We start from the raw sequence: 27,561 nt of genomic DNA on the forward strand, positions 1-27,561 counted from the left end.
GTACACACACGAAGCCTTAGCACCAAGGTCTCTCTAGCAAATCATCAGGGGCATCTTTAACTGCTGCGTAACCGAACATAAAACTTGAGTACGAAGTTATATTACTACCAAAAAAATAATAAAATTAAGTATTATTGCTCTACTGCAACAAAGAATGCAGCGATGCGGAATGGAAATGAATCAACATTTTAAGATCTTCTTAGCGCACGCGACTGAGCCTCAAGAATAACGCAGCTCAACTAACTGCTTTTTCTACCTGAACGTAGAACAGCAGACTTGACCTTCAAACAGTCATTTTTCAGCACGTACCTCCAATTAAGTTTATCGATCGCTACTTTTACTCGGCATAAGGTATTTCCCGGAAGCTGTTAAAAAGCCAAGGCTTTAGCAATCCTCCTACGGCGACTTGAAATGGAACCTGCCCCCTCGAAGCCAAAGGCAGCTGCAACAGGGAAGTTTTAAATCATCCTCAGCAAAGATGCCGTCGAACAGACGGCAAGTGGTCCCCAAATGCACATTCCAGCTTTTTCAATTCTAGTCAGCGTTCATGCTAATAATCCAATTAAACGCAAGGCGAGTCTAATTTAGGTAAATGAAGGATTTCACTGCCAATATTGAGAACATTTAAAATTAGCAAGGAGGAAAAAAAAAAGGCTTTGAAACATCTGGGGACTGAGCATACCCAAGCGTCAGGTATATTTTTTGCCTTAACGCATGGAAAAGAAATACCTATTTTAAGGATGCACAAGGCAGTGGAAAATATTCACCAGGGGCTGGGTAAGAGGTTTTGGTCTATTATTCCTTGCGTTTGGTCTCACCCCCCCTGACTGACGATGGGCAGTTCAGGGCTGTTGGTGTTTAGGATTAAAGGCTGAATGGTCCCACGCTGAACTGGCCCCAGAGAAACACTTCCTCGGTCCCTCTTGCTGACCTGACAGTCACATCCCTGGCACCCCGTTCCCCCACCTCCCACACGGAGTATTAAAAACCTCCCAAAGCTGATTTTAAAATTAATTACTAAAACCGCCTACATTGCTTTGCCAGGCAGAGATTTAAACCATTTACATGAATTTAGCAACCCAAACAGCACCCTGGAGCACTTTGTAAAGCTTCATAAGTGTCAAATTAATGCCTATCACCTAATTTCTCTCTACTTTGCAGAACTAGATTTAATTGCAGGATTTGACTGTTCCTGCACAGCTGTAAGTTATTAAAGCCCCAATTCCAATCTTGGTTATAAACACAAGGTGAGTTTTGCACCTGGAATCTCCCCCTCCCTTGAGCCTTCTCCCACCTCCCTTGTGTCTGCGCTCAAGCACCCCCCCACCTTGACTCGCTACTGAAATTATGATTAAGAAGAGCTGGATAAAAGAGCATTTTTAAATAATATCCCTCAAATCCATGGCGAGGTATAGACAGCTTTCCAGGAGGAAGAAAATAATGAAAGGGTATTTAGTTTTAATATATAATGTTAAAAAAAAAATCAGAGTAACCAAATGTACAGAAGATACCAAGATTTAACACAGCTTCATTAGTTTTTTTTTTTTTTTTTTTTTTTTTTTTTTTTTTACAAAAAGGCCAAAGCAGTGCTGCACTCTGCAGTCCCCCCCCCACAGTGAGGTCACCTGGTTTCTGTTCCACGAGAAGGGGAAGTGGAATCACACTCAGCTTAAGACAAACTCACTGCTTAAGAGTCTGTAATTGGTTTCACATTTCAAAGTGTGAAGTGCTGCTTTGAGTTTCATTAACCAACAGCCAGACCAGTCACTTAATTTAAAAAGGCAAGGTATTTATTTTTGTAGGGAATAAAAATAAACTGTAATACAAGTGAAACTTCCTGGAACAAATACACATAGAGAAAAGACACAGCGCTCCTCTAAACAGGGTACAATTTTTTCTAAGCAGTGCATTACCTACAATGAGTTACGCGAATACAGCCATCACAGCACATTCAAGAACAAGGGGTTTCATCATCCACAATTTTATACAACTGTCCTTCAACAGTTACACTGACAGAAACAGTGACTGACTTACAGAAACAGCAAAAACATTTACGATTTTCAGCTGAGTACTACACACAATTCCAGGTACGTTCCTACAAAGAGCAGTCTGTGGACGACAGACGTACACGTGTGTGCTCAGTTACGTGTGACTACATCCAGTGCGACAAGTTATTCCAGTAGTACGCTGCTACATTAAATACAGACGCATATACAGAGATACACGATAAGAGATATAGGTCAACCAGTTTAACCTACCCTCGTTCTGCATTGCTTTTGTAGTTCAGAGACGCCAAAGGGACGCAGCGCTGCGCAGCAAAACACTCTCCCCAACAAATGACACCCACTGCAGTCGGCACCAACCTGGCTGCTCTCGGTGCTTATGAAAACATGGACTTTAACATCACCAGGTTCAGGACGTGCCTCATCTAATTAGTGAGGTGCTGTGTACTAATTAAAACAAAAACTACTACATTCAGAACAGATTGTTCCCCCCACGCTGCCCCGAGGCACGGGAAGTGCCTCTATGTGCAAGAGGGACGGAAGGTGTGTAAACAAGGAATAACTCTGTTAGGTCCGTACAACAAGCGACCCCAGCACTCAAGGCAGGGTGGTGGGGAAGGGGAGAAGAGCAAAACAGCAGACGCATGTTGAATTCTCCTGGTCAGATTCATTACCAAACAGTGCCAAGAAGCGATCCCTTTGGGGGAGCAACCGTCAGGCACCGATGCTACCCAAAGACCAGTTTTCCCAGAAAGGGAACTGCAGCACTGTCTGGCACAAGAGCCCTTTTAAATGCTTCCCCTGCAGGTGCTCCAGCTTTGCTAGATGCAAGGGAAGGGCTTTCTGAGCTCCAAACCCAATGGAAACAACAGACACGGGGCACTTCAACATGGAGATTCCCAGCTGTAACCCGACAAGGTCTGATCCCGGGAAGCTCGGCACCCCTTTAGCTCCCAGCAAGGCTCCCTCCCCAGGGCATGAGAAGACCACTGAAGCAAACAGCTTACCAGCCAGTCTTCTCCACCCTAGCCAGGGAGGCTTTATGTCAGCACCCACATAGCAGGTGGATTTTTCTTCCAAGCACTTAAATGAAAGGCATTCGCTAAGAGCGGGAACAGAATATGCAGCTAGAAGTATATTATACCTATAGGCTTTAATAAACTGCTTTTTCTCTCCCATGAAAGGGGGCCAACTGAGACCACAACATCTACGGACAAACCAATTATTTCTTTTTCTGTAAAGCAAACAGCACCAATTGGATTTTCTCTACCACAGGTGAAAACTGCAAAACAAAATACAATTTAAGAATCCAGCATTGTGAAGTTCACATTAAGACATTTCAAGTGAGAAATAAAGCTACACGAGTCCCTCTTTACTTGAAAGGGAATAGCTTTAACACTGAATACACAGGCACTTGCCCACTGCAGAGCTACGCCTGTTTGCAGCAAGAGACACGCTATGCGCAGCCACGAAACCACGACACCTCGGAGCATCTTGGCAAAGCAAGAGATGCTCCAGGAAAGGAAGAGTTTTACACAAACAGAGCCCACCCGCAGCAACACAGGATCCCTCCTCCCTCCCAGTTCACCCGGTCAGAGGGATCCAAACAGAAAGCAGCGAGTTGCATTGTTCTCTTAACAGCTCCAAATAGAAAACAGTATTCGTGACATCACAATGCATGGATGCTCCACTAGGAATAAACAAGTCATAGCAACTTTTCACCTAGCTAGAAGACTTCCTACATAAAAAGCTACGTAACAGCTTTTAGATTTCCTGTAACACTTTTAGGGAACACAAACTAAGTCCCTCACTGCTGTCAGCGAGGCACTCCGGAACGTGGGAAACCTGGCTTTCTGCCAGGCGCTGGGAAGCCACTCCGGCCCGAGCAGAGACCTGAGCACATGCTGCAGAGCTTTGAACAGATTTTAATTTTTGGTCTTAACACACACAAGAGTTCCCATCAAAATGAAAAAGCTTCTGGCTACTCGCTTTTCACACAAATAATCTCATGGAAAGCCAGGAAACCCTGGAATCTTTTCCAGCTCTGTAAATTTACAGCACCAGCATGAATGATTTTTAATATGTTGTAGACTTTGACCAACTCTGTATACGTTAAATCCAAGAGGTTTAAAAAGACAGACCGTTAATTTTATTTTTTTGCTAGGTTTTGCCTTTCAGAGTATAAACTCATCCATTGTTTTGTTACTGAAGTCACAAGCAGCAAGATTACCACAAGCCTACTAATACTTTCAGTGTATGAAGTAATCTTTTCATGGTTATATGCACCTGTAGTAATATTGTAGTCAAAAGGATTTGCGGAGATGTCAGGGTCACGTTTTAGGGATAAGCAAAGATTATGGTACTTTTTTTTTTTAAGGTAATCTATGGTAATTCAAAAGACAAGGCAATGTGTAAACATTTATAGAAACCTCTGCAAAATGTTTTTATACAGTGATAACCAATGGCATGTCTAAATCCTTCAGTAGTCAGTCAAAATTCTCTACAATTCTGTATCTCTAATTTTCACTAGAGAACACATTAAAAGAACTGATGACATCTGGAATAACTGGTCGTAGAAAGCGCCTGTCTTGGTCTCATTCACCATGTCAGATCTCTCTATTTAAGAAGCCGTGCATACTATCCACTAGATTCTTCTACCACCTAGAAAGAAAAGCCGGGGTTGATCTATCCGTCCACATGAAACAGGCCCCAAACTGCAAAGTGCACGTGTGAAATTGAGCTTCTACACTACAGAGAGGCAAAGGGAAGTCCTCTCCCCGGCACCCTCCAGGGAAAGCTACAGCAGATTCCAAACCCTGGCTATCCAGAGCAGCTGGATTAAGACGTAGGGTACAATCTCTTTGCTTGAGGAATACATGGACATGGCAAACTTAAAAAGCTGGTAGATTATCTAAGTTAATACGAGTAACTTAGCAGATCTCTTTTTAGGAGCAGAGAGGCTCAACAGCGGATACTCATCTTGAGATTAAGAAGAGATGCATTCAGAAACGTGCGTCCTTCAAAATAAACTACACAGCTGTTGCATGATGCACTACTTCTGATAGGTACCCACACAACAAATTTCAAACATCTTCTGCCTAAGCATATCTGGTTCAGTATTTTATGGACTTAGTTCTTAATTGCACACTGTAGTGCTCTCACTCCTACCTTGAAAACAACTTTTTTTTTTTTAAACTACTTAAATATTACTTGCTTTAAGATTAAAAATCCTGCAATGTTAAAAAAGTTTCTCTTCGCGTTGAAGAAACTCTGTGTTCTCAGGTATTGCCCTTTTTCCTTGGGTCTTTTGATATGCTTAATAAAATGTGTATTTTATTACCTAAAGTGAGACACTCAAGGGAGTTTATTTGGGTGGGTTTTTCCCCCCCCTTTTCTACTTTGATCTTGAACACTGAAACTAACCTAGTCATTTCACCATAGGTTACAAGCATATGAACAACGGCTACTGCATTTTACAATGCTGTAATGGAATGTTTCTACTTTTCACTGTAGATTGGGAGGGCTAACTTAGGAAATATTTTCAGTTTATTTTGAAATTTCATAAAAGAGAAAAACTGATTTTAAGACCTAATGGCAGCATCTAACTTAAACAATAGGATCCAAAAGAAAGCAGAAAAGCATCTTGAATTAAGTGGCACAAAGGGACTCTCTGTGCAATTAAGCACATTTATAGAAGCTTGTCCAGAAGAACAAGGACTGTGGAACAGCTTGCCTGGGCCATCCATTTCCCTGGGGAGACAAGCACTTGTTTCTTCACAAGGCTTCTGTATAAATGAGTACGTGTCTCCATTTTAAAGCTGCAACTTTAAACTAGGATCTCCAGCTGAGATTACTGTAGTTTAAAGAAACTAAGTAGTGGTAACAAGCACTGGAGCAAGTCCAAGTTGGAGCCACAGCCACGAGCCAAGATGTCCCCTTCTTGTTCCAATAAGGGGTCACATCCCAATGTACATTTTGTCACCAGCTTCACAAAATTACGAAGTTCATTGCCACAACAAATACCGTTCATCTCCCCATGTCTTGACAGTACAGACAAAACGCCTCCAAGGTTCATGTAATTTTAACATCCAAGATAGCATTGACTATCATCACTCAGCACGTGACATGAAGCAATTGTTTTAGGCCCCATTTCAATAATAGAACACACGTCATCTTTAATTACTGCCTCATCGATGGATGTGAGGAAACCACATCGATTCCAGCTTAGAACAGTTACTCTCTTGTTTCAATTTAACCAAGATCATAAAACAAGAGAGAAAAACTCCATATCAATTTTCTTTTCTCATTTCTAATCCTCCCTCTGTCAAAAATTCATGTGTTACAGGCCATCTTTGTGGCTTGCTGCACTCTCACAGTCAGTAAGTGTGGTCCATAAAAGCTTACTCTTTGAAAGGTTGGCTTAGAAAGAAGCTACTAAACTCAGGGGATCGGCAAAGAACCTGGAGAAGCCATCAGCAGATAAAAAACCTTCTTTAAAAAATACTGACTACAAAGAAGACCAAGAACTACACCTTACATACACTACAATAATAAAAATAGTAAGTTGCGTGGCTAGACATTAAAATGGTCTCCATAAAAAGGCACAGGGGGGTGGTTTTTTTTAACAAATATGCATAAGAAACAAATTAATCAGTTCTGCCACAAGGTGAGGGTTCATGCAGAGATTCATTCACAGCTAAAAAAAGATTATTTTTTTTTGTCATTTTAAGATGAACTGAGATTTTTTTTAATCATTTTAAGATGACCTTGCACCAGCACTGCGAATAAATGGACTGCATCTGTCCTACTCCAGTTATAAACACTGCACAAGTCCTAAGCCCCACGTTAATTGGCCAAGATTTCTTTCAGCTTGAAATACCAGTACTGGCTGGCAGTCATAAACCTTGACCACACATCGTGTTTCCACTGAAAAATAAGGTTTACACTGACTCAGGGTAGCCTTCTGGGCAGCTCTGTACACATCTTCATCACTGCAGCTGCAAAACGATGGAACCAAACCAAACGCAGACTGCCTTCTGTACAGCGAGCACAGCTCCCTGCAAACACACGTACTCACACTTAGCTGGAAATGGTTCCGGGGTCTGCACCCTCGCGGGGACACAGCTCCCTGACGCCTCACCACCACATCACCGGGGTCACGGAACACAGTTCTCCGGGCTGATCAGTGGTGCTGAGGCTTTCCATCCTTGGCTTCAGAGTCTAACATGTCAATGGTGTCACTGTGATCACAGAGGTCCTGGTGATGAAACAGGTTCTCTTTGTTCCTTTGGTCCACATCTGACAGAACATCCATATCCCCTGCTGAGGCGCCGTTGCTCAACACAGGAGGTGGATCCCCTTCGTAATCCTGAGGAGTGTTGAGCATCGGTGTTTTTGAAACAGCATGTCCTACTTTAGATAAGGAGCAAGTTTCACTCGGCAAAGGACCATCAAGGAAAGGAAGTTTCTACACAAATAAAGAGACATTAAAAAAAAATTAATGAAAGCTATTATTCCCAGACGACAGAGATTTACAAAACCAACCACCAACATAATAGTCCTGTGTCAGGGCCTCTTTTTCAGCTCTGTAATCCAGCATTAAAGTACATGGGTATAGATCTTTACGGGTTTGATACAAACACCATTATTAATAAATAAAACTAAAGTTTTCAGCATTCACATTAACCTAGCAAAGGACACCAACAGATCTTCTCACTGGTATATTTTTAGATGACTCTCCCACTACTGTATTTTTAGGGGTTTTTACGTTTGTGTTTTGGTTTTATTTAATACACACAGAAAGGGTATTGCAAGCAGAACCTTGAGCACAAATAAAGCTATGCTTCTTTCAGGCAGCTGCACAGGATTGTGGTGGGATGAGCCTGGCTGGACACCAGATGCCCATTGAGCTACTCTATCACTCCCCTATTCAGCAGGACAGAGGAGAGAAAATAAGATGGAAAGAAATCCTTGTGGGCCAAGATAAAGACAGTTTAATAAAGCACATGCAAAGGCTGTGCATGGAAGCAAAGGAAAAATAAAAGATTTATTCTCTACTTCTGATCAACAGGAGATGTCCAGCCACTTCCCGGCTAGCGGGGCCTCAGTACACGTAGTGGTTGCTCCAGAAGACAAACGTTGTAATAACAAATCCCCACACACACTTCCTTTCTCTTAGCATGTATTGCTGAGCAGACATCATATGATACGGAATATTCCTTTGGTCAGTTTGGGTCAGCTGCCCTGGCTGTGTCACCTCCCAAGATCCTGCCCACCCCCAGCCCACTGGCCTTTGGGGGCGAGGGGGGGAATGCTGGAGAGACAGCCCTGATGCTGCGGAGCACTGCTCAGCAGCAGCCAAAGCACCGGGGTGTGATCAACACCTTTCTGGTTACCCATACGCAGCACCATGAGGGCTGCTGAGGGAAAATCACCTCCATCCCAGCCAGACCCAGTACATATGGAAACACAAGACTACAGCACTTCAAAAGTCAACATGACTATCTATCTCCCCCCCAGCCCTGCATCTTGCACTGCCGAGATAAATATCTACACCTTCATATAAATAGAGCTCTCCGGGGAATCTGATCAGAACTGACCAAACCGTGAAGAGCGTGGCTGTTTACTTTATTATTCTGGGTTGAAGAAGAGAAATTGGTTATTCTGGACACAAGATCTCTGCCCTCCAAAACCACAGAACACAAATAGTAAACGTGCAAGATTCCTCGTCCTGTTTTAGCAAAGCATTTCAAATCCAAAGTAGCTGCTTTTAGAGGATAATTCAGACTACACGATCCAGTTACATTTTGGCCATTACATGAAAGCCAACTTAAGTAACCAAACTGTTTTAATACCTGGTTGATCATCAGTTTTTCCAACGTGTCTTGTGAATGAGAAGGTGGAAAAGAAAAACATGGGGACAAGTTGAAAACAAGAATTTTTTTTATATTCATATTATTTGGGGGGTGAGGTGGGGGATGGGGGGATGGACCAGACCCGTTCCCCGTTCTTTTCTTCTCTCCCTCTCCTTTGAAGTTTGCTGCAAGTGGAGTTGAGACCCAGATGTTCTCTTAACACCTGCTTCATTTAGAGAATCACAAGCCTGCAACAGAACTTGACTCAACACAGCTTTTACCTCGCAGATGAGAATTTTGGGTAATCAAACCTATTTATTACAGCAATGTCATTTAACCTTTCATTTTGCCCAGCTCTGCCCAACATGTTGAAGCAATTGTTCAGTGCCAATGTTCAATCCCAGTTATATGTGCTAAAACCATCATGTGATTTTAAATATTATTAAGATTCAGGACTCACATTTTCCAGTTCAGATGCGCTGTCCTCCAGTTTCATCTTTTGGCTCACGCAGCTTAGCAGATGATCCAAAACACACTGTTTTGGATGCATTCCTTTGTCAAAGCGATTATACATCCCACACCAAAACCTCAAGAACAGGGCAAGAAGAGAGAATTAGGCGGTCGATTGTACAACAAACTAGATGCTGCTTAAGAAAAAGTTTTCAAACTGAGATTAGTAATGGATTTTTAAAAACTGCCACTGCCTTGGATTATAAAATTCAGTATCAATGGGCAAATTCTCATAAAGCTCAGAAAAGCTTCTGAGAATTTAATTACTTGTGCCTTATGATCCACATGCACTGGCAGTAGGTATTAGCATAAAATGAAAACACACTTTTTTCTGTAGCGGATTCACTGAAGGATTGGTCAGTTCACCTTCAAGTCCTCAGTTTGCCCTACCTCCCTACTTTTATTAAAACACTTTGCCCGCCAGTAACCACACACCGCTCTTAGAAATACATTTGCATTCCTCCCTGTCTCAGCAGGGAACAGGAGCGAGCCAGAAACAAAGCAGAACTAACCACTTCAGCTCTAACACCCTGGGCAAGCGAATAGACATGGCAACAAGAAATCCCTTCTTGTGAAAACCACCCTGACTGCATAATTCTGGGTGTGACTGGCCACTGAAATTCCTGTTTTAAAGACTTCCCTATTAAAAAGGAGGAGAGGAGGAACTTCTTTAACAATTGCCCACCACATCACATAAATTTGACAGAGCAAGCAGGGTGTGTGTGGGGTCTGTCTACACATCTGGAGTTCTTCTTTTCCTTGCCTTTCCCCACCCTCTTTCTCAACACCAAAGAAAAAAAAAATATTATTTTTAATTACAGCACCTGCACTAATTTAGCAATTACCTTTGCACTACCACTCTCAGTTTATGGATGAAGGGGAAAGGTAAAGCAAACCACACTAATCAGTGAAAATTTATTAAACCTGAATTACCAGCCTACATTGCAATGAAAGAAGTGTTCCCCTGTCTTCCCCTTCTTAAATAAACAACTTACTGGAAACTGAAAGGTAGTGTGTTTGGTTGAAGCTCTTTGTAAGCTGTAAATCCCCTGTACAAAGGATTTCTCAATTCCTGCTTCTTCTGTAAGAGGAAAGGCCACAGAGAATGGGTCTTCTCAAAGATTCTGTTAATTACAAATAACATCTAATCACTAAAAAAAAAGAATCAAGTGGGTTAATAACACTAGCTCTTCTCAGTAGAATTAGACTGAGGGAGCTAAGCATTATTTTTGCATGCTATCTGATTAATTTCATAAACACAAGATACATCACTGAGGAATATATAATCATTTAAAATGGACACTATCCAGTCCAAAAGGGGGTATCTGCAAGTTAGTACTGTGGTCCAAATTAAATTATCTGTCTTCGGGGATATAATTAGTGTAGAATTCTTTTTCACACTGTAGAACTTAAGCATCTATCAAGACAATGTTACCCTTAACCAATCTACAACTACATTAAAACCGCAAGCAAATACAATTTCCCCTTTTTCTGACATTTAAGGTGACTACTAGACTGTTGGCTCTATAAACGGCCAACTCACTTGAGATCCTCACGCTCCTTATGACAGGTCCCAAGGAAGTTCCCAAACTGGCAGGAGTAGACATGGTCATGGATTTCAAGAAGGAAACGCTCATTAAACTCAAAGGCGCACGGGAACTGCTGCATGAGCTGCCAGACGCATTCAACGAACTGAGTGAAGACAGGGGATACTTCTTTGGGGTCACCACACAAATGGCCACACCTAGAGAGATGCAAACGAAACAGGGTTAAATCCTGTGTCACCCAACAGAAAAAGAATCCCCTCACCATTAAACAACTGGGCAGTTTTCTTCACAAGTAGAATGAGTCAGAAAAAACCCCCACATAGTTTATCTTACAGCAACTGTATGTTAAGGCGTGCCACCCTCAGCATTACTTGTTCTCCACTGGTACCTGGTAGGAGTGACGAGAATTGTGTGATGTCCCTTTCTCTAAAGTAAAATTGGCAACGGAAGAGCCAACATAACAAACTTGGAAGCATCACAACAAGCATTTGTGAAATAGGAATCTTTGAGCCTATGCTATGATGTTAGCACAAGGGGAAAAAGGCAACAGTGTCCAAAACCCACCTACTGCTCAAATATAAGAAATCGATGCTAGCCCTTAACTGGGGGAAAAAGGTTGACATTAGTGGGATTCTGTCTGTCTGCCAGGAACAGTAAGGGGGAAGAGAAAGTGTCCTCTGATGTTCCATGGATGTGAGAGTATTTTATGGTGCAGGCATAGCCACAACCAGCAGCAACAGTAGGAACAACTTGTCCACATGGACACCAAGAATGAAATCCTAGTAGACAATTAGTAAAGAAGAAACCTCAAACAAACAAAACCTCAAAACAACAATCAAAAAAAAATTTGTACAGCTTTAGATGAAGTTCAGAAAAACCCTACTGGCTCTGCAATAATCTAGCCAGGGATCTATTAGTGTTCATTGCAACTCAGCACAAAAGAAAAAGCAACCAGAAAAGGAATGACAGCATTTTTGGAAAGCAGCCACTCTATTGTACTGTAATGACTGTTCTTTCTTATGAGAAAAAACTAGGGGCAGAATCCTCCTTTTCTAGGAAGGGATAAAACTTGGAATTTCCCAGAAAGGAACAAGACATCCCCAAAATTCAGTGGAAAAATAAAGTAAAATTTCTTATGACAGATCTAGCTGATCAAATCCCAGTTCCTGGTTCCGCGACTCTAACCCCAAGACCCTACGCAGCATCATGGAGGAGGACTGACTTCCCTCAGAACTGTAAGGCATCTGCCACCACTATGAGAGGAATGATTTTGTCTACTGGAATAAAAGTTCATATTGTTGGTCAATGCTGAAATTCCCGTCTCAAGTACTTTTTGTATCCATTGCCAAGTTCTCATATTTGGAACAATCCTTTAATAGAACAGAAGTATTTACTTTTGGTCTTAAAGCAAGAAAAGTAAAAAGAGTCCCGAAAGAAGTGGAAACAATGACCCCAGAACATTTCTTTAGCCAATAATGACCAAACTGCAGTTTATCTTCGACCGCTTCTTCTTATATACCAGTTTAAGGGTGTGCATATGCTTATTTTCCTTTACTGAAAAGGAAAGCTTTAAGGAATATACATGCTTTAAGGAAACAGATTTGTTTTATTATTAAAAACAGGAATCAGTTTCACATCAAGAACAAAGCCTCAATTTTTAACAAGCTAGTATCACTGAACGGACTGGTCCCTTCCCTCCTTGTATTCTTTCGGACCATCTCAGTTTCTAATTTCTGTAACATAACTATAGCAAGTAGTAATTCAAGGTAAAATCCCTACTAGATGCAGGCTATTGATTACAGGAATTACAGCATTTTTAATCTGCCTAGAGAATGAAGGTCAAATTGGGTTTTAGCACTCTGTTGGGCTAAAGTTTATGCTTTGAACTTGGTAGAAGTCCTGAAAAACATTAGCTAGATTTTCTTCCAGGAGATGACTGCAGAAGAGTTAACAAATCTTGCCAAGAACATTAGCACTCCTCATAATATATCAATGTGATTCTACAGGTAGGAAAACACTCAGAATTCAGAAGATTCATTGAAGACCGTATGACTTTGTAGAGTAATATAGAAAAAGCACTGATGAAATAACAACCCAAACAGATACTGGCTTTATGTCACCAACTCCAGTATTTTCTAAATTTTCTACCCTCTGTCTTGTACATTCATTTAAATTTTTAATAGGAGTACATGAACCTGAAAGCACTATATTAGTGTCACGGCCAAGCCTTCACCCAGTCACTACACCCAAGGCAACATGCTCCTCTTACCTGTGTGAGAACTTGTGGCCCATTGCAATCCACTCCTTTTCTATTAGAACCTGCAGTTTCAAAACAGGTTAAAAAGAGAGCATGACTTTGTTTAGAAAAAGCAAAATGAAGCCTTTGATGTTAAACTCTAAAAAGCTTAAAACCAATGCTACCTGCTGATACTACCGTTATGAGTATATCCACAGAAGTCAATGAAAATACTAGTAGTGATTTATGGATTACAGTTATCCACAGTTATCAGTCCAACGTCACTGTTGGAATCAGAAGTTATTTCAAGCAAGTCTAGTACTATTTTGAGGGAATTTCTACGTTGTTAAAATCATAAAATATAAACACACAGAGGTAAAAGAATTAACAGCTTAATATTACACTATGTAGTGTTTAATTCGGAAGAGAGTAACGTGATATTCAGCAAAATAAATCATCAACTGGAATTCAACGTATGTTTAACACAGAAATGGGAATATAAAAGTACAGCTGTGTATTGAGGAGCTCAGAATGAAATCAGAAGAACTATATGGCTCTTTCTCTTTTAAATAGAATGCCTGCGCTATATATAAGAAAATAACAAGGAGGAAGTATTTTCCTTAAAAACATGTCTCACAAGGAACCAAATGACTGATGCTGAATCCATTACTTGCCTTGCTGGATCATATTTAAAGATCAATTCCTGATATCATCATCCAGAGACTTAAAAGAACCAACAGAAGGCAGAAATTCACAACAGTGGTGTTTCAAAAGTTAAGTTATATTGCTTTTCAAATTTGTCCATTCTTTACAATTCTGTTGCATTCGTTTAGGAATAACCACTGTCATAGGAATTGTGCATATAAACCATTTGCTGAGAGGACAGACAAGGATTTGTCTGTTTTAGTTACCACTCCCGTTCCTAATCAGAATCACATTCCTTAGTTCACGTAGAATTGTCCAGAGCACAACCAAACCCCAAGCAGATGTTTCACACTCTGATGTAATTTTAACTGTTAAAAGATTGCAGTATAATCCAGAAACAAAAATAATAATAATAAAAATAGCACAGTATGCAAGAAAATAGCCTTTGCGGTGCAACACACTGGAGGAGACAAAAGTGTGCGCTGTTCTGATTTCAGGGTTTCTTGAGGAACTCTTCTGAGAAAGAGCAGCAGCCTGTTTTCCAGGTATTTAAGAAAAGGAGAGGAATGAAAAAATAACATCACAAATTGCACTATATTTATGCAGTGATGGCTTCAAATAAGAAAAAGCCTGCAGTAGAAGCAAACGGCCAAATTCATGTATAATGGCTTTAAAAGGGCCTTAAATGATGCACAGATTTTATGTGACATACAGGTTATATGCTGTCCTGTGTACAACGAGTTCATCCAGTTTTAAATCCTAGCAGGTAAGAGACCATTCACTATAACAGTCTTAAATGACAAGCTTCTTCACCACTTTTTTGTGGATTGCTGCCAGAGTTGCATCCTTTGCTCACTCATCGCTTGCTGAAATGTCTCATTAGCAGCTCTTATGTGGACATTCGAGGAAACAAAGATTTGGGAATTGTAAATCAACCCCTGCCGTTTTGTGCCCATGCCATTCAGAGCAATTAAAGCTTGTTTATAGAATCAAAGCTGCTTTTATATAGGTCACCCACTGTTTGTTCCAGGAAGTGGCCTAAAACATTTAATTAGGGCCTGTTTACATTTCAAATCCAGGAAGCACTTATTTTTGAAATTTCAACATTTGGGTTCTTACCATGAAGCCTTTAAAAGTCCTATAAAATGGATCTAAGAGGAGGCTAGCCAGGGAGCAGACCTGAGCTGTGCGATCCCACCCATCAGAGCAGTGGACTAACACGCTAGCTTTTTCATCTTTCACAGCCTGTAAAGGAGACAGACAGAACGGTTTAGCAGCTTTCTAGGTTGGTTACTGTAATTAAATGCTATCCCTTCATCTGCATTTACCTGACTGGCTTAAAACCCAAGGGGAAAATTTGTCATTTCTCATCAGGACCATGCAAATGCACCATTTCTGGGCACACAGCCATCAACCCATAGGAAACCCCAACTAGAATAAACTACTGTAGCGTGCCTTGTCAGCAACGCAGGCTACCAAGAGACAAAGATCCCCTGATCTCAAAACGCTCAGTCTTCTGAAAGGCCAAAGATTCTCAGTCCCTTCTTCTGAGGAAAAATTTGGTGGATGAGTAAAGAATAATAATTGGACACACGGAGACTAGGAAATTCTCAAGAAAAACTAGGAGAGCTCATCCCAACTTCCTCCCATATGGACACCTTCTTCCCTTTGTACTGGTGGCAGAAGAGAAACACAAAGTAGCTTCTTGCTTGTTACATGAGAAAATTTTAAGAGAGAAAAACCAACGTTTACAGAAGGCCACTACTCTTGTCTGCATGCCCTTCACCATTACTGAAGAGCCATGTGCCTTAGTGATTTCTCGCGTTTTGCCTCACCTGCAAAGCCACAAGCTCTGCAGAAACACAGTCTATGTTCAATAATCAAAATTAACAGTCCCCACATCATATAGAACCTGTAGAAAATAAACCGGCCTAAACAATCCCACATTTAAAGCAGAGCAGATCAATAACTAATAAGTGCAAGGTTACAAGTTGTTTGCACTTCTAAATACGCATTATACAGAGGCATTTATAAAGGTCATTTATTCACATTCTGTGATTTTGTTTCAAACGAGTTCTAATAAAGCCGGGATAACTGCTTGTTACAATACAACGAACAGGACAATGTCTCAACCCCTACAGCATTTCATTTAGGCCCAGGAAGCGTCTAGGAGAGAGCCAGCTGGGTAACCCACTTCATGTTCTCCAACTGCAGACTTGTTTTTGAGTGCTGAGGCCAACCTGAATAGCAATGTTTTCCCACCTCTCTCCAGAGACAACTTCGCAGCCTCGGAGCAGTCCCCAACAGACAAGTACGTATTTTTTTAGTTCATCTGCAGGTTGGGGTACAATTTTTACCTTGGCAAGAAAGACACCTGCATCCATCACAGCCTTAATGTGCCGTAACCAACCTGAGTTCTCCAGCCCCGTGAGGAAATCGCTCATTGAGGGGGACTTCATTTCACACACTAAGAACACAAACAAAGGAATTAGCTGACATGCCATTAACAACATTTCTTTTTCCCCACCTTCTCATCACCTCTTCCCAACAAGAGAGCATGGTAGATCCTAAAAGCTAGTATTGCCACACTTCTTAAGTGTCGGCAGCAATATCCTGTCTAAAGGACACAAACCAGAAATTTTTAGTTATGAGAGAACTTGAGGATCTGAAAACCTCCTTTTTTTTTTTTTAAAAGAGTAACTCATTTGTTCAGTTGAGTTTCTTCCAACAAAGACAGTGTTCAGTTATCTGTTACTGAACTATAAATCACTATCGCACACATCTAACAGCCACTGACATGCAGTCACCCATCACGAAGATGTGCAGAAAGGAGAGTTCTAATTTAGAGAGAGAAATAACACGTCTAACCTTGCAGGCAACTCAGATGCTATATTGAAACCCAGCATAGAAATACTGATAGTAATATAGTTTAATAGTCTGTAAGCACCAGCAAGAGAGATTTTATCACTGTTGAAGAAAAATATGGGAGTAAACAAGTATTTATTGTGCCTCCTCTTCCACCGCAAAATAAATCTGCCCAGGAACAGGCAATTGAGGACTTATACTTGTGATCAGGACAATCTCTTGGTTGTGCGAATAGCCTCATTTTTCTCTAAGGTCAGCACAGGCCCTGTAGTGCTCTCTGGCCAAGCAACTGGTAGCATCAATTATTCAACTATTTAGAAGAAAGATGACCATTAGGCTGGCTACTAAAATATTAAACTCATATTTTGAATGACAGCACTTGTATTACATTGTAGAAAACTAACCACAGGGACCAAGCAAGATGATTTGCAGCTCATCTACTCTGCCCCGTTCTGCATTCTTTGTCAGCACAAGAATGGCAACAGTGCTGGAAACCAGCTAGCAGAGGATCCTGTTTGATCCAAGCTAGGCCTTCACCTTTAATAGAAATTCTCCACAAGTGCATTAAGGAAAATATGTGCCTGATTCACCTCTTGATCTCCAATGGCTCAGTAAGTATTTCTTCTGCATTGCTTCGCATTTTTCCCCTAAGATATTAGTTGCTATTTTTGAACCATTACAAAACTAAGCACAGTAATAAATACAATGTCTAGCAGGAAAGCAATTTAACAACACTAATACTTTCGGCCACTTCAATACAGCAAACAAAGTAAGATCTTGACTTTGCTCATCTGCTTGCACCGTAACACCCAAGTCCACATGCACTTGTACACGTAGGGTTTATATATTCAGCAACAGGTTCTGTCCTAAAGTAGCCAATGGTAACGAAGGCTGGCCACTTGCACGGACCATACCTACCTTCCAGGAGTTTCTGCAAGCTGCTCCGCATCACATGGATGTTTTCTATGCCAATAAATTTAAAGCGTATGTTATCATAATTATCTTCATTCTCATAACCCTTCCCAGCAGCTCGGTTGGCCATGGCATTTAACTGTCAAAATTCAAGGGAATAGGAATAGAATGGAAAAGAGAGAAAATTACAACAAACAATATGCAGAAATAAATTACTGTTTTGCAAGTCCTTGTTTTTTTTTTTTTAAATCTCCCAGAAAATATACTGAACAAAGTTGTTACTCAGATGTACTTCCCCACCTCCCAGACATTACTTCCAGCTGTTTCACTAATAATTATACCATTGTCTCCAGTCCATTAGTCATATGCAGAGACTCATTACGAATTTCTTAGGGTAGGCAGTATAAAAACCGTGCCCAATTTCAGAATACTGCTGCCATCAAAACAGGTAAAGACACATTGAGTCTGCCTTAGCTGTGAGGCCACATAAAAAGATTCAGGCAGAAGGATATGAAAGTAAAACTAGGAAAGCCATTTTTACGAGTAACATACATACATGGTGGTATAGAAATAGTAAGAGAATTCCAAAGCTTTTCACAGACATACATGCACAGATGAAATAAAGCCACCTGAGGGAAACATAGAAATATTAAAGTTGAGCAGAAAGAATACAGCAACCATCCGGAACTGCAGAAAAGAAGTAGAAAAGAAGCCAGTTGCTCTAACAGTTACCCAAAACAGATCAAGAGCTACCAGGAAATCTTTAGCGGTGACAAAGGAGCACATCAACCCCCCACATCATAATTTGGGAAGAGGAGCAATTTGCCTCCATGGAGAGGAGAGAAGGAAGAGTCAAATATGCTATATACATCTTTAGAACAATTAAATAAGCCTAGTGCTTCAGTTCTGTCTTTCAGAGTAAGACATGTTGTGTTAGAAAGAGAAGTGTGACCAATTATAAATTCTCCCTTTTTCAACAAATACTTCAGAACAAAATTGCCATCAATGACAGGTTTCAGTGGAACATCTATGATACTGGAAACTGTCTGCACCAAAAGAACATGCAGTGATTGCTATAAACATGCATATCATTACAGAATAGGTTATCTCTAGGAAATGTCATACTAGAAAAAGCCAAAATACATCTTGGAACAACAGGTGAAACATTCCCTGTTCTCAAGAAGACTGTTTCCCTTCTTGTCCTTGCCACAGTTTAATCAAATCTGCAGTTTCTATAAAATAACTGCAATATGTGAACAGTGAAGCAGGTTCTCAGAAAGCTCAATTTTAAAATAATCAGAGCACTTTTAAATCTTAGTTTAAATAACTGATTCCTGTGTTCTAATTTGCTTATACTGACACTCCCAATCCATATGCTTACAAGACAATCATTTGACTTGATTTCTAAATTCAGTTCCTCTAGACAACAGTCATTAGAGTTCTCATTTTGCGAATGTTTCTTCAATATTTCTCTTACATTAACACCTCAGCAAAGCTCTAGTCCCAAACAGTGGCTATGGACTAGAAGAGCTGAACTGTATTGAACTCCAAGCTGCACATCATGAGATCACTTGTGTTATTTTTACAAAGGCAAAAAAATGGAGGGATTGCTTTTCTTAATTGTTATCAGACTCCACACAGTCCCACTTCTTCCCAGGTCTGCTGAGAAAAGCACTTCAGCCTCGTGGAACTGAATCCTAAGGCTTCTCTCCATCTCAACATATTAAGGACCTGGCTCTCTGCAGGAAAATGCCTCACTGTCTCAGCCAGCTTCAAGACTGCCAGTTGCTTCAGGTCGTCCTTAACACCAACCTCAACCCAGAATACTCCAGGAGTGCAAGCATTCTTAACAGCACTTAACACTGCAGTTTTATTATGCACAAGCCTTTGTCACATTAAGGTACCGAAGCAGGAGCCTGATACTGAATCCCCGATTCAGGACTGACACAGTTTAACCTAACGCAGCATAAGAAAGCATTAGCAGAGTTGTGAAAGAATGAACTGGAAACAGCACTACTAATTCAGATGCAAGCTTTAAAAGTAGCTACAAACCCCATGAAGGTACCTTTGGCCTTGTGTCTACAACATACATGAAGGGGCTCCCAGGGTTGGCTTCTCTGATCGCCTGCAGCATTTGTTCATCCTCCAGACAGCGCGCGCTGAACCCGGAGAGGGGCTGGCTACAACGACATATGGCAGCCTGCAACACAAAACACCTCACTCACATTTTTCTGCTTTCAGATCATTTCTATTGCACTGCCTCAAAGAACACTGATCTGTTGGTTTTAAGTGCCCTATTCTCTGTTTCACTGAAAAACTGCTGCTTAAGTGGACATACAGAAATACTACTGGGATACTTCTCAAAGCCAGAAGTTTGGGAATCTTAAGAAGGCAGTGAGGCTAAGCAGCCCTGCTGCAAGCTTCATTGCTGCATTCCCAAACCCACTATGCTCTGCCTGATGATCAGTATCCCAAATGTTAGCGTTTCTCACGTTTTCTACTTGGTTTCTATTGTCCAAACCATTTTTCCCCCCCGCCACGACTCTGCTTATCAGTTGTTACTGTTCCATGCTCAGAACTGCACCGAGTATGCTTTAGGGAAATGACAACAGTTGCCAGTACAACTCCATGCAGTTGCCCAGGTCAAGGCACACTTCCTCAGGAAAACAACAACTTGACTGTGACAGCGATTTCCTAACATCTGCATCTAAAACATTGCTGAGACAGCAAAGTTAAAAATTTACATTCTGGTCTTCAGTGGAAAAAAACCCCTGAAACATTCACTTATTCTGAGCTAGCAGGGATTTATTTCAGGGTGGTTCTTCCTCTTCAATACTAAGAAAGTCTAGCTGAGGCAACATGTATCTTCTTAAAACATTATTCAGTACAGCTAAACAGTAGATCAAAAAAACCCCCACATAACAAGGCATTGCTGAAAGTTAATTTAAAAAAAAAATCCAGACCCAGACAGGAAGCTTGCAAAGTCTGTGCTTTTTGCACAGCTCTGGATGCATCGCAAGTGTTTGTCTTCAGCTTATTCTGTGACTCAGAACAAACTAATACTAAAGACATTAAAAGAAGCACAGTTCTCAAAAGTGAACTTAATATGCTCTAATAATTATCTCATTCTTTCCTTTCACTGGAAGGGGACTAGACAAGAAGGGGAACCCTTACTCCCCACAAAGACAGCAGACAATGAACAACTAACATTGTTTTCTTTATACAAGTACGAAAGCACCGGAATCCGCCCTCTGCTTCTGAACCTTGAACTTCCGATCACCACTGCCTTATTAGCGGCTCTAGGCACCACTATTTCAGGAGGATATGTGTTGCAAACCTAAGTGAGAAGAAAATAAATTAAGAAATCCAGCTATTACTACTTAGCAATTCAAAATTCATGAAAAAAAAAAAATCTTGAGCTTATGATCTAGCATTTATAAACAACAGAAATAGATTGTTTGCCACAGTGTACCTTACGTAGCCCCCATGTAAAGTTCCATGCCATTAAGATGCATACCACAGGAGTAGTGCAAAATAAAGCAATGTGGTAAAGGAAACAATTTGCAATTGAACCCAAAAAAACAGACCACACAGTACACAATACATATAAAAAGGAAGCTCTTTAAATCCATAAATTTTATGACAGTTTCTGATTTGACACAAAAAGAGAAATTAAGAACAACTCTATTTAAAGAGTTCCTTTAAATCTTATTCAACTCGAAATGAGCTTCCAGCAATTGGGTAGCATCCTCAGAGACCAGCTTTATCCTTTTTCCTCAAGCAAGTACAGTCTTTTCAGCATGTACTTCACAGATAAGCTATTCTCTAAGTCTGGCGTTACTTTAGGCTTGACAATTTTAAAACATAGGTTGGAAAACCTGAGGAAATGATAAACTGCTGGCACTTGAGAGTCACATACTAGCAAGAAAAGCTTCTCGGTGATTAATGATTTTAGATGCCCACGTTCAGATGTCCTAAACTGGCTAATGGAAAAAGGACCTCTCTCATCGTATCTCAATTCAGGCACCCAAAGATAGAGTCATTTAAAATTACCAGTCACTTCTCACAGCACAGACACATTTTTTCAACCCAAAGCATAACAGTAAAGAAAACCAGTGGGGGAAGGGAGCAGAGAGCAGGGGAAAGTGATTCAAGAATATATTGGTATCTTCCTCAGAGTTGTTTGCTTTGTCTTTTAGACAGAAAGGTCTAACTGTACACAACATCAGAAGAAATAAAAAGGGAAATAACATGAAGCTGGAGTTTGAGTAAGCTTGCTGAAAAGTGCTTTCATGTAATGCTATTCAGATCCAACCTGGCCTTATAGGGGAGAAAGAAAATAAAGGCCGCAGCCAGTTAGGACTGAAATGACTGAGAGACCTCATTTAGCAGAAAATCAACCAAGCGAGAAAAAAAAAAGTGTCCGTTTTCCGTTACTGTTTTTCCTTCCTTACCTAGTCCCTTTCCACTCTGCCTCACTCCATACCAAGCCAAACCCCTGCCATTTATTTCTCTTCTACACATCTGTCACCACCCTGGTGGGACTGGGTTTGGAAATACCAAAAGCAACTGAGGGTACTTCAGGTTTTTTGTAACAGATGGTTTGACATTTCTCTAGAAAAACAAGTATCTGGTACTTTGCCAAGGGGATCAAAGCAAACCAAGGTGACTCTGCAGCTCGTTCTGTTCTTCCATAGCTTCATTACCCACAACTTCACATCAAGATGATGCTGCTTCGATTAAAACCAACTGAGCTCATTCCTCCCCAGAGGCATCACTTATGCAGCAGCAGGACTGCTGTATGTCATTAATAACAAAGAATAGATACTGCATTAAATGACTACTTTGGGCAAGAATTACCTCATAGTCTTTATTAACATCCGTTATTTCCCAATAGTCGTTTGGAATTCCCATACGCTGGTAATCTACTTTTAAATCAATCAGCTTCCATCCAATCTCACGGTTCTCTTTAGACATTTTAGGATTATAAGAGAAAGCATAAAGTTCTTCAGGTTTCACTGGGAAGAAAGAAAGAAAATTAACTAGTTAGAGAGAGATACAAAGACACAGGGGTAGGTCAACACTTCCTCCTAAAGGCCATCTTTTGGATGTGTGCAAGCCAATGAGCTGCCGGTGCACAACTGATACAAGGACTGAAAAAAATTACTCAGTCAAGAAAGATCAGGAGACTTAGAAATCATTTACTAAAGAAGCCAAAGGGCTATGCCACTGTACTGCCTAGTTGGCTATATTTTAATAATAGCTATTTTCCTTATACTTCTGCCTCCACAAAGATCAGAAGCATGAAGTTTTCTTTTATCACACTGCGACCTTCACTACTCTAAGCAAACTTAGACTGATTCTCACTCCTTAAAAAAAAATATAAATAGAGTACTACATAAAAGAGTACAGATATTTAAGTATTCCCAACCTCACATTTACAGGTTTTTGTTCGGGGTAGTACAAAGTGCCAACAATCCATATTAAAATTCCCAGGAATCTCCAATACTGAGTTCCCACGTGCAGGGAGATACACTACAACATTTCTTTGAATCAGTTAAAACTTCAAAGTAGTAATTTTTCCCAAACAAATTATTTCCTACTGAATTCACTGCAATAGGTGTGTTAGACAACACTTATACCATAAGAATTAATCCACAAACCAAAACTTATATTAAAAGATATATTTTCTGTGAAGAGTTCATAAAACAGCTCTTGCACACCTGTAAGTTCATTGTTCAACAGTGAGTTCTGAGCCGCATGGAAAACTTGATAGATGTCTTGAATATTACTGTCAGCCCAACAAAAGCTTCAGGCTGTGTCTGACAAATGGTAATTTCTTCCTCCCTCCATCTCTACCATCCCAATTTCCTTCCCTGTCTTCATAAAATGCAAATCCAACCAATAACTCATTCAGCTGATTCCCAAGGCAGCAAGCGCACCAGAGACAGAGTGAAACCTGTCAGAGTCTGATAAAGCAGCCAGGTTACCAGACAGGTAACCCATAGCTGTCAATCATACATGTGCAAATCATAAATAATTATATGCTCTGCCAAAAAAAGATGAAGGAAGCATACATACAGAAATTTTAAGACAATAAATAAAAGAGAACTGTTAAAATCCATAAATAGAACAAAAGAAAGAGCTACAGCATATTACACAAATAACCACAAGACAAAAGAAACTGATGTTATCCCCTGCAGTGACAGCTCCCACGCTTCAAGACACTACTAAGTCTCTAATTTTCAAAACTGAAAGAACAGTGACAGCTTTTAAACATAACATCAGAAACTTGCCAGATACAGCATTAGAATTAGAACTTCGGAACTAAGAGAATTCCAAAGCTCAGAGCACAAGGGAGATGCTGGGAATAAACACAGGCCTTAATATCAATCAAAAAAAACCCAAACTCAGCAAAACCCATTTCTACTACAGTATTTCTGTTCAAGTGCTACGTGACGGCCAACATGAAGCAGACCGGTGGTGTCAATTCCCTTCCTTTAGACTAGTGACGTAATTAGAAATGCAATTACAAATGGCATCCTCATAATAATGCTGAACTCCAAATACTGTCTCACTGAAGGAGCACCCCAAAACCAGAAGCTGCCGTAGACAGAAGCCAGGTAGGAAACCTGGTGGAATGCTGTCCTGCAAGAAGAACAAGGAGCCTGAAGATTCATCCATGATGGACTAAAAAGCTGAAGCCAGAAGAAACCACAGGCTTTTGAGGATGCTTTGTTCACGCTCTTTAAGAGTGACTCCATGTCAGGGCAGCCAGGCTGAAGCACAGGGTTTCACAACTGAAAGACGACAAACACTGAAGAGTAACCTAAACATGCCATTGGGAAACAAATAAATGGAAGATGCCAATGTTTAAAGCTTTATTTGTGGGACTCCAGAAATCTGTGAACATCTGGATCAACTGGAAAGGGCAGAACTACACACAGCCAAGTCACAGAAATGACTGACAATAGCCAGGCATGGGATATGACACTCGGCACAAGTGCTACAAGAAAAAAGCCTGAGATGCTGCATGCAGACTCAGTCGGGCAAATGAACTTTGCATGGGTCTTCAGAAGTTCCTCATGGGAGACCAATACCTCATTCCCGCTGCCACAAAAGATTTGTGTTTAGTTTGGAAGCAAATGCCCAGGTCCGCGGGGCAGCACTCTACTTACTGAGCCAACCCACACAGATCACCTCTGCTGGTGGAAACTGATTCTGATTTCACATCCTGCCCCTCCTGCACCGACACCAATAGCCCAGGCAGGCAAAGCTTTCTCTAGTGCTGGGAGGCTTGTCTGCGCTTAAAGCATTACAACGATTTGCAAAACAGACTCCCATCCTAAATACCTGGTTGTGAAAGTTTAAGCAATGAGGTATAGACTTCATGACAGTCACGTTCCTGCCCAATAACAAAGTGAGCCACGTGGAAGTTCTTGCAGTGTATAAGGAGTGGATATCCAGCCGTGGCCAGAGGCAATTTTTCTACAGTTGCAATGTGGTGATGCAGAATCTGAAAAACAGGAAACAAACAACATTTTTCAGAAGCCGTTGATAAGGTTGTGAGCAATACAAGCAGATATTAAATTTTTTTCAATACTCTCAGTTATTTATGCTTACTGCATCTAACTAGCAGCAGAAAATGAGTTTATTTGTGATATTTATCAAACAAACATAATAAGCATCCAGACTGTGCACCCAAAGGCTAGGTAACTAAGGGCAAGACTGAAAAAATACAGATGTATATAAATTAGAGACTGATGTGCAGCTTGGTTTACCTGGTTCACTTTGCTTTCCCTTCAACTCTCACATGCAATTCCTTTTTACTTTAGAATTAATAAAAAGGCTAATTTCAGTGCTAATTTTGCACTTCTAAAAGCTGTAAATTCAAGTTTGGTGGCTTGGTATATTGAGTTTGAGCTAGGAAGCGAGACAAGTTTGTTATGTTCTTGGAACTAACACTAATTCAGTGAGTGCCCTCTATCAAGTTGCATTGTGTTCATTTCCTTCCCAAACAGCTGTTCCTGTTACGCATTTGGTATCAAAATGGTATAAAAGACCACTACAACTTTGGAATTCACAAACCTGTTCATTCTGGATATGAGATATAAAGTAATTTTTAAACTCATGTTTAAACAGACTCCAGGCATCACAACGTACCCATGTTTCTTTTCTGACTTCAGCAGAAGCTTCTACATAGATTAGGTGAGTAGCTGTCAGGTATAATGTCCCATTCGCTGCCTTCCTATTTGTATAGCGATCTAGTAATTTCACATTTTCAACCTGCGACATAAAAAGAGTACGAAAAAATGAATTTAACTTTGATCAAGGAAATATCTAAGCGTCTGTTGAACCGCTATCATTTAACTTCTAATATACAATTCAGGAAGTAAGACAGAAAAATATAAGAATTAAAGTCTCCCCTGAAACAGTAACTCAGCTTTACGCTACAAATTCAAATTATTTCTCCAGCAATCAAAGCCAAAAAGGTTAAGCAAACAGCCAAGGTTTAGCACCAGTGTGAGTAACAGGATTACTGGATTTGTAGCCAAGATGATCACAGTTTATTACTGTGTACGGTTGCAGAAATAATAAGACAAAGAACTGCAGAAAAAAAGAGTGTCCATGTTCAGTGTAATCAAAGTATCGCTCCGAAAGAAACAGTCCTCTCCAGTCTGACTTCCAACTGCTCAGTCGCTAGAAAAAAGTATTAGTAGCTACTTCTTGTAACACACTTCCTAGGCACATAACCACATTTCTTAAAACTGAGCTAATTAATAAAATAATTTTAAAAAAACATCAGCACAGACATAACAAAATATTAGAGTATTTTACATTATTTGATTGATTTTCTCCTGGCCTACTTGCTTCTTAATGAACACAGATGGAATTTTTCTTTCATCATTAGGCAAAAATAATGGGAAAAAAAACAACTGGAAGGACAATGAAAACAGTTTAACAGCATATGATAAATTACTTCTGGGTACTGAATATGTAAGCTTCCTTAGAGAGTCACTGGTCTGAGATAAAACGTGGAAAACAGCAAAAAAATTTGAAGCGCAGAGGTCTCGTCTGTATGTCTTCCTAGAAAGTCCTATTTTCCAGCACACAGAATTATTATGCCTAATATTGCCCTTTATCCAGGCCACTGGAGACAAGCAGGCCCAGCAACGCACCTTAGCCAACATAGGCAAGGAGCATCCCCAAACTAACATCCTCCAGAATAACATAAAACAAAATACAGCAACCTTCATGGGATTAAAATAAATAAATAAACCAACGTCTGGATAGACAGCTGCCTGAAGTAAAAGCAATTTTTTTCAGCTGTCATAAGCACAGCATTCCCAGAGCTCCTGTTTCACTTTATTCAACTGAAAAAGCCCATTTTGATTCACTTTTGCGGCCTGAGGGGGTCTCTGCACATTGATACAGACGAGTTTACACGAATCGTACCCAAAAACACCTTTTGATCAGGATCCTTACTAAAAATTCCCTTTCAAACAAGGTGATGCACTAAGAAAAACCTAAACACCACGTAAAGTAGGTTTAAGCCTTCCAGACTTATCCGTGATCCGTCTGAGAAGTGCAAGGAACGGTCACGGATAAGAAAGCTTTGAAGGAAAGCAAAGATAGCCCGTTTACTGAAATTAATCACGACATTAAAATAAACAAACAAAGCAAAAAGTCCTTGTAAAGGCAGGGCCCTAACAACAGCCCAGCCGAGGCCAGACACCCCCGGAGGGGCTTCACCTCAGGTATCCCGCGCGGAAGCCCCGGCGCAGGGCGGCGAGGGGAGCCCCACAGCCCCGAGACGCGACAGGGAGACCCTGACGATGGGGCGTCTGGTTCCCGGAGCGGCGCAGCCCCTTACCTTGGGGGTGGTGATGTGCTCCATGGCGGCACCTCCCGCCTCTCCTCAGCACGCCCGGCCTCCGCGCCGCCATTTGCAGGGGGCAGCGCCCAGCCCCCGCCGCAAACCTCGCGAG

The 27,561-nt window shown here is 40.8% G+C and overlaps 1 protein-coding gene across 3 annotated transcripts; it reads right to left on the minus strand.

The window, feature by feature from the left end:
- Nucleotides 1-1,739: 1,739 nt before the first annotated feature.
- Nucleotides 1,740-27,561, minus strand: MTMR8 (myotubularin related protein 8). Of its 3 annotated transcripts, XM_054214427.1 has the most exons (14): nt 27,447-27,561; nt 25,736-25,858; nt 24,926-25,088; nt 22,433-22,590; nt 20,781-20,909; nt 19,638-19,772; nt 17,579-17,711; nt 16,153-16,262; nt 14,915-15,040; nt 13,184-13,233; nt 10,911-11,111; nt 10,363-10,491; nt 9,318-9,444; nt 1,741-7,470 (listed from the first exon to the last, which is right to left on the minus strand). In XM_054214427.1, the coding sequence occupies exons 1-14, from the start codon at nt 27,468-27,470 to the stop codon at nt 7,186-7,188; spliced, it is 1,893 nt and encodes a 630-aa protein (XP_054070402.1). In that variant the 5' UTR covers nt 27,471-27,561; the 3' UTR covers nt 1,741-7,185. The 3 variants fall into 3 exon arrangements, with proteins under 3 accessions (XP_054070403.1, XP_054070402.1, XP_054070404.1); XM_054214428.1 differs by lacking the exon at nt 20,781-20,909 and having other exon boundaries at nt 1,740-7,470; XM_054214429.1 differs by lacking the exons at nt 24,926-25,088; nt 25,736-25,858; nt 27,447-27,561 and adding an exon at nt 23,296-23,478.

The sequence above is a fragment of the Rissa tridactyla genome, chromosome 9 (assembly GCF_028500815.1).
Source record: "Rissa tridactyla isolate bRisTri1 chromosome 9, bRisTri1.patW.cur.20221130, whole genome shotgun sequence".
Classification (NCBI taxonomy): Eukaryota; Metazoa; Chordata; class Aves; order Charadriiformes; family Laridae; genus Rissa; species Rissa tridactyla.